Source organism: Ictidomys tridecemlineatus, chromosome 11, assembly GCF_052094955.1.
Source record: "Ictidomys tridecemlineatus isolate mIctTri1 chromosome 11, mIctTri1.hap1, whole genome shotgun sequence".
NCBI lineage: Eukaryota > Metazoa > Chordata > Mammalia > Rodentia > Sciuridae > Ictidomys > Ictidomys tridecemlineatus.
In genome coordinates, this window is record NC_135487.1 from 120305515 (window position 1) to 120313603 (window position 8089).

Here is an 8089-nt window from a genome sequence, read left to right on the forward strand (position 1 = left end):
CTAACCTTTTGGGGTATATTGCCACCAGTGATTTGCCTGGTTCAAACTATTGCATCTCCTGAGACAATTAAGAAGAGCTCTCCCAACTCCAAGGGGTTCTTATCCACAAAATGGTCTGAAGGTTTTGCTGTGCTCACCTGATATCTCAACTTCTCCTCTTTTTGCATCCTGCTTCCTTCACTCCCACAAAGGTATAGCTGCTGAGAGCATAGTCTAATAAACTTGCTGCATTTAAATCTGTGTCTCAGAGTCTGTTTCCTGGGGTTGCCAACCTGCAACATTTTAGGATCTCATTTCTGAATCAGCCCCTGACATAAGGTGAGAGCTCAGATTTTTAACCATTCTATATCCTAGTGAAGGCAGAAGTCAGTGGCTCCTGTATTTGGATATTTATAAAATGATTGCATCATGTTTATTGAGCTATATTTACAGGGACTCAATTTAGTTGTCAGCAGTGCAGTATTATGTTCTTGGAAACTGGTTAAAAATAAAAATCTGAATTTTTCTCAGAATCCACAAGGAGTCATTTTATTTTTGTCTCTCCAAAATTCTTCATGAGCAATTTCATTTTCTTTGCAGCCCAGGGCCTCTGCTTCCCAGTGAGACCTCTGCTGCTTTGAGGGCTGTGCTGAAAATCAACGATAACAGGAAACACTAAGAGTGGGCCTATGTCTCTCCAATTTGCAAAAGAGAAGGTTGTGGGTTCTGCAGGGGATGTAGCTGAAGTGAAGCTGAAGAGATCCTGGGTGCATTTGCAGAGTTAAGGGTTTTGGGTGTGACTATGGTGGAGGTTGAAGTACCAATGGGGACATGAACTCGGTAAGTAACTGCACAGAGCTAGTCTGATAAACCAAGGCTGGAGAATATCTTCAGTCTCTGAGGTCACACGAGAACCTGGGCTATCAGGTGCCTCTGCCTACCACAACAGGAAGCTTCACCTATAGGTTCAAAGGGAGGCACCTTCTCCCTTCATTTCCCACTTAGTGAGGAGAGGGGAAGGACACAGTTTTTGCCCAAGGCCTCAGTTCTCCAACACACTGATGTGGAGGATCTTTCACCTGGGGGATTTTTCACCTGAATCTCCAGCCTGGAGGCAGCCCATAGAATTTATCTTTCACTGGCCACAAGGAGAAGAATGGCTGCCATGATTTTCAGAAAACCAACTCCTCACTGGGAACTCATGACGATGTGTGGCGGCCTCCTGTGAGAGAACAAATGGTGTCCCATGCTTTTTCCTAGACCCAGTTGGTAATAGATCAGAGGTGACAGAGGACAGTGCAAGGGAGAATTGGGGATGAATTCTTCTAGTCATCTGTCTAGCATACTCCTCTGGCATTGCGAGAAGACGTTTTATGCATTAACATAAGAAGAACTCGTTGCAAATGGCACATTTTGTAAATCCACGTAATGATCAAGTCCTAATTCTGCTTCATGTTCTTTTGGAAAAATAATAAGTGTTGACATGAAGAAGAAAATGGGAAGAAAGAGAGGGTAGAAACAGGTCTGAAACAAGAATTTAGATACATGGAAGAGCCCGTGAAAGAGGCGACAGGGGTGAGGGGCGTGAATCTCAGCAGCAAATTCTAAATCCTTGCTCAGACTTACAATGGTCAAAAGAGAACTTTTTAAATCTATATTTTCATGGTTCTTGCTTCTAGATGAAAATAAATGAGCAAATGAACAAGGATCTCTAGAAGCCTCATGTTACCTAGCTTCATAATTATTTTATTCAAATTGTGCTTCTCTTTCACAAATACTAAAAATGAGTATACCCATTATTCAATTATTCAAATAATATTTATTGAGCACTTAACTGTTACATGCCACTTGAACCAGGTACAGTTGGTTTAATGAGATAATTCTGCAAATCCTCAAACATAGGCTTCTATGTACATCTTGAGTTGTGTCTGACCATGGAGAAGCAATTGCTGGTGCAGTAAAATATTGCTGTTGCCAATTCTCCCTTAAGAAATGACATCAGCTCTTTTCAGGCTCTGGCTTAGGAAGCGACTTCCTAGGTTTGTTGACTTTTTCAGTTTCCTTAATCTTCAAGAGAGGTTTAAACTGCTGCTCCGTCAAGAAAAACAGTCCTGTGTCCACAGCAAACAGAGTCGCCACCAACAAGGGGACAATAATTTGTAGCCACATATACTTGGTTTGGTATGCTAGCGTAGAACAGAGATGCAACAAGAGACAAATTTTGTGTTAGATCTTGGCAAAATTTGTGTCAGAGCTTCACTGCCTTAAGAGAAGGGCCAACCATGGTTCCCCCATCTTTAGTGTGATATGATACTAAGGAACAGAGAGAAAACACTTGGGGGATTGAGTTCCATAGGATATACTCCCTGGAACACTAAGGAGGGCTAAGTATTTGCTAATAACCCCCATCTCACCGTTCTTCTAGCCAGTGTGACTAATGGGAAAGTCTTAGGAAAAATGGCCTCTTTCCTGGATCTGACATGACCAGCATCCATATATGATTTGAAAGCAGAAAGGAGACAAAGTGAAACCAGGGTTCACCAGTGCCTTGTTTCTTAATCAATAAACAATGTTTTTTTTGCATGATTACTGGGTAAAATGGAGATACTGGAGTAGTCATACTGCCTTCCAATTCTACTATTTCACAACTCTTGTGATTTTATTTACACAACACCGATTTTGTGATTATTCTAGAATTTGAAAGCTGCAAAATATTATAGCTAGAAATGGCTTGGAGGTCACCTAGACCAGTGTTTCTCAATGCTAGCTAGACATTACCAACACCTGAAAGAACTTTTGAAAATACTGATGACCAGACCCCACCCAAAATCAATTCTACCAGAATGTTAAAATATGAGACAGGGACATCCATCTCTCTTGAAATTCCTCAAGTGATTCTAGTGGAGTCTAGACCCACCCCTCAACTTACACATGAAGATGTTGGAAGTCCTGGGACAACTGGACAACACTTTGCTCTCAAGTTAGCAGAGAACTGCCTTAAGGGCTTAACCTGACCTTTAGCCTCATGTTTTATGGACATAATTATGAACATGCCAAGGGAAAAAAAAAAAACTAATTTCCACCTTGCAAGGAGAATATTTCAGTTCCCTCCTGGTATATGAAGTCTGGAAAGGGCTGTTTCTCTTACAGGCCATGGTGGTAGCCCACCTGCCAGCTCTGTGTCCATCCAGCCCAGTCCCTCGTCCCCAGAATAGAGGCACACAGCTTACTGACTGGTTGGCTTCATTTCCTAGACCTTGTAAGCTAGGATCAACTCTCCCATCTCTTCACATCTTTTGTTTGTTCCTTCAACCTAGAGCTCTCTTTAAAATTTGAAATATTCAAAAATCTCAATCTTCCACATAAGTTCTTTCCTCAGGAGCAACAAATGAATTTGAGACCAAAATCATCTTCATTACCTGTGAAGTCTGCCTTATTCCTGAATCAGTAACCTATCATTTCTTGCACGACCTCTGGATAAAAGAAAGATTTGGAGTAGTTGCACGGCCATGAGATAGCTCTCTTTTATACAGGGAACTGCCATCAGAGTTTAACTCTAACTTTTGGCATCATGCATTTTTTAGACATAATTATAATTATTCCAATAAAAAAGCATGAACATCAAATTCCAAGTTACAAAGACTTTTTTTTTATAAAGTCTCTTAAACAAACATGATCGCATTATTCACTCGAATCCCATCGTGTGGGCAGTTACTATCATTTAACAAAGAAGGAAAATGTGACTGAGATGCATGCTCTGTCTTACGTCTCCTCATGGTAAATCTAGGAGCCTTTCTCACCTACCACAGCTGATCCCATTCTAAAAGCTGCAAAGACTTCAGGCTCAGATGTCCTCTCTCCCTTCCCTCTTGTGGACGATTTCTTTTTCCTTTACCCACTCACCTGTTATTACTGTAATTTGAAGGGGCTCAGAGACACAGGGCAGCTTCTGAAGTCGGCCCTTACAGAGATAGCTGCCAGTGTCGTTAAGTGAGGCATTTGTAATGGAGAACACTTGGTTCTCGTAGGAGTACTTGAGAGCCATGTCATCCTTGTAGTAGATCACCTTTCTGATCTTCCAGTTTCTCCAACCGTGGCACCTGAGGAAGAGCGACTCCCCTTCCAACACCTCCTCGGCAGAGGCCTGGAGGAGCATCCAGTCTGAAAAGCATTCATCATCTCATTTATTTAACAGTGAACAGAGGGAAGGAAGAAAGGGAATTAGGATGCGGGGAAGAGATTTAGAGAGAAGGAGAGAGAGAGAATAGGGGTCCTGCGTAGAGTGTGGGTCAGAAACCCTGGATTATTATTAACCCATTTCTTGGTTTGTCAGATCAATAAAAGTAATCACAAAATAAGGCTTACAGACTGTTTTCTCAACGTTTTCCTCCGGAAAAGTCAGACTGGAGCTCTAAAGTGTCATACCCTCCTGCTGAGCCCATACATGAAAGGACTGAAACCCAGAATCCCTTCAGATCTATGATAGGCAATTCCAGACAGAAAAGGGAAATTAAACATACTCTTCCCAGGATGTTTGTAGCTTAGGAGACTCTATTTTGTTCTCTCTGAACTCACAGAGGCTTCCCAGTTCTGTTGCTATCAGAGTTGGCCTCAAAACTTCCTTAAACCATATATAACAATTTTAATTAATTATTTGCATAATTCTATATTTAACGTCCCGTTTGGCTCCGTTTTGGAAGGTCAGGCACCATTTCTGGTTCAATTTTCTATCCCCAGTGCCTGACAGTGCCTAGAAGTTAGTGGGCACTTCTTGACCAAAAATATTTGTCAACAATGAGTCAGTAAAAGACAAGAATCAGGTTCTATGACTAATGTCATCGTAAGAATTTAAAAGTGAAAGAATTTGAAATGGGAATATGGCTAACCTGTACAAACATATTTTATTTAGGATAAATCTTTGAGGACTTATTTAGAATCTTTTTTTTTTCTCTTAAGATCTGAGGATTGAACCCAGGACCTTACACATGCTAGGCAAGGACTCTACCACTGAGCTACAGCCACAGCCCACTTCTCTACAACCAACTACAAGGAAATAAGCTATTCCACACTGTTTTAGTTTGGATTTGGAACTGTATATGTATGTTAAAAATTTTCACTCCAGAGAAAAATAAAAATAAAAAATAAAAATTTCATTTATCTATCCAAATGAAATCATTAGTTTATTCATTAAACATTTACTAATTAGCCCCCATATACCTACATATGTTGTGCTAATTTTTGGCAGTAGAGACAAAGATGAAGCAAACCTAAGAGTTATTTTTGAGTAACAATAGAAGATACGAGGAACATACCCAGATACCGTTCATAATGAAACTAATATTCAAATAATGGCACATGCATTATTCAGGGAAAATTTTTAAATCAAACTTTTGATCCTATTCCACATACGTAGCTCTTGGCAATGTTCATATATCCATCACACCATTTGACCAATTATAATATATCTGTGTCTAAGAACTAAAGACAGTGGAAAATGAAGTAGAAGAATAATATTGTGAGGTGATCAGAATACTGAAAGAGGGCAGAAGGGTGGGCGAAGGAATGGGAGTAGAAGAAGAGAAATGGAGCAGTATTGAAGGAGAAGCCATGAGTCCGTTCTCCCCAATTTCATTCTTCAATCCCCAGAACTTACCACTGATCACTTCCAAGTACACAGGTTTACTCTTGTAAAAATTTCGGCTATGACATGTGTATTTCCCACTGTGTTGATAGGTGGCATTCACGATGCTCCATTTTGAAGTTGTCACTTCTGAAATGGTGCCATTATGGGTCCACACAGTGTGGCTGTCCTCGGTGAAATTATTCCCTTTACATTCGAGAGTCACATTCTCTCCTCTAAAAATTCTATTCCATGGGGGGTTCAAGGTCAGAATAGATTTTCGATTGCCTTCAAGAAGATAAAATTATGGAAAGAAATGCAGAAAGAAAAAAACTGAAAACTATCCAGGATCAAAACACAAACATGTCAATAGTCAATCAATTGTCAGTATATCCTTGTATTATTGGTGGTAAGACTCTGTCCTGATTTCTAGGAGAAAAAATGGAGGAAACAGTATAGAGACCCCAGGGAGACTGGACACAAGAGATTTAAAAACAACAAGCAAACAAGCTAATTTACTATATGACTTGGGATAACTCACTCTAATTCTCTTAAACTGAATTTCAGTATCTACAGATGAGAATTGCAATCTCTTTTCAGGGAGAGATAATATCTGTCATACTCAACCATTGCTCAGTACAATGGTTGCCACATAGTCAGGGTTCATGAGATATTTATTGAGTGAATGAATGCAGGAATAGTGGATGGATAAACATTACAGTCAGGCATGGTGGTGCATACCTATAATCCCAGTGGCTCGGGAAACTGAGGTGGGAGGATCACAAGCTGAAAGCCAGCCTCAGCAACTTAAGGAGGTCCTAAACAACTAAGTGAGACTCTGTTTCAAAATAAAAACAAAATGGGCTAGGGATATGGCTCAGTGGTTAAGCACCCCTGGGTTCAATCCCCAGTATCAAATAGATATATGTACACACACACACACACACACACACACACACACACACACACACGTATATATAAATATATTAGAGTAGATGAACTATAAGGTCCTTCCAAGATCTAACTTTTTATGGCTATTTAATTGCTAGTGTATATAGAGTGCAAAAAATAGGTCAATTCTGGAAGGTAGTGAGAGTCTCCAAGACAGACATTCTTAGCTTCTAGGAGCAAAGGGGTGTGGTACAAATTTGACTAAGGAAGTGCCTAAATGGTATTGACAAAAGAGTGACACAGTCAAAGAAGTGGACGTGGACCCAGAAGACTTGGAATCCAGTCCTCCGTTGGCTGTGTAACCTCTGGAAGTCACCCCCTCTGATTTTCAGCATTCTCAATTATTAAAAAAAGTAACAATAATAATCATCACGTAAAAATTGAATGAGTGTATGTCAAAAGGCCTAAAAGAGAGGCTGAGACACATCGATGTGCAACTGATATGGATTTGGGCTTAAACAGAGAAGATGACTTGAGAGAATAAGGAATTTTATTTTACAGGAGGGAGAAGAAGGAAAATACCACGTCGAAATGGGAAGTGGGTGGGCCAAAGAGTGGCAGGTTCCCACGCATTAGCCAGAGTGAAGGGATGAAGGGAAAGGCTGCGGGGAAGAGTGGTACCAGACACACTGGAACGCTGAGGGACAGGACAGAGGACTCACCTGTTAGCATGCCAGCCAGAGCTGCAAAAGTCCAGAAAGGAGAAGTTAGCATCTCTCCCCAGTCTTCTGGGACTCCACAGTACTGGGATCTGGGTGTGGGGATGAGATCTACATCCATGGAGCGCTAAACAGCTCAGGAATCTGAGCCAGGTCCAGGGAGAAGGAACTTTTCAATTCCTTTGCTAGGAATCTTGTCGTCTGGGAGAGGAACTCGGCTCTTAATTTGGTTTTCCCCCCAGGTGTTACTCAGCCCAGTTTCCCATCCTTTCCACTTGGACTCCATTACAGAGTCCCTGGGAAATGTCTCATGGTTTAGACATGTCCTTGAACAAGTCAACACCAAACTCATCAAAATCCCCTGCCACCCCACTACCTCCTAGGTCCATTTGGGCCCCTCCAGGTGGGGTAACTGAACCTCTACTTACAGAAGAGCAGCAACGCTCTGCACAGTGGGGCACAGCCTCCCATGGCAGCAGGCATCTCCTCTGTGCCCCCAGGTGCCAGCTGGGCTGGTTAAGAACTATGTTCTCAGAAATAGGCTTGAAACTAAAAAAGGAGAAGGAAATGTTTTCTGTATCATATCTAGTTAACTCATCAATGATGCCTGGGCTGGTCTCTTTCTCCAGAGATAATAGTCAGGGTTGCTGTGAACTGGGCGGTTTTATACTTACCCCTTTATTCCGCTCCCCATCAAATCTCCATAAGCACACTTGGAATCGGGTGGGAGAGGGGCATAGGCAGGGTCACTGGGCTTCCTGAAACTATCAATCAATACATAACTAGTTTGCAACTTAGGTAATCGAGGTGCAGGGGAGAACAGAATCACACAACAATTACTGCATACTTAATATATGCCAGGCACTATCTAAACACATCT

At 41.4% G+C, this 8089-nt stretch overlaps 1 protein-coding gene across 1 annotated transcript; it reads right to left on the bottom strand.

Annotated features, from left to right (window-relative positions):
* Positions 1–1828: 1828 nt before the first annotated feature.
* Fcer1a (Fc epsilon receptor Ia) lies at positions 1829–7711 on the bottom strand. Its single transcript, XM_005339418.5, has 5 exons — positions 7638–7711; positions 7213–7233; positions 5633–5887; positions 3883–4140; positions 1829–2165 (listed from the first exon to the last, which is right to left on the bottom strand). The coding sequence occupies exons 1-5, from the start codon at positions 7690–7692 to the stop codon at positions 1978–1980; spliced, it is 777 nt and encodes a 258-aa protein (XP_005339475.2). The 5' UTR covers positions 7693–7711; the 3' UTR covers positions 1829–1977.
* Between the last annotated feature and the right edge of the window lie 378 nt (positions 7712–8089).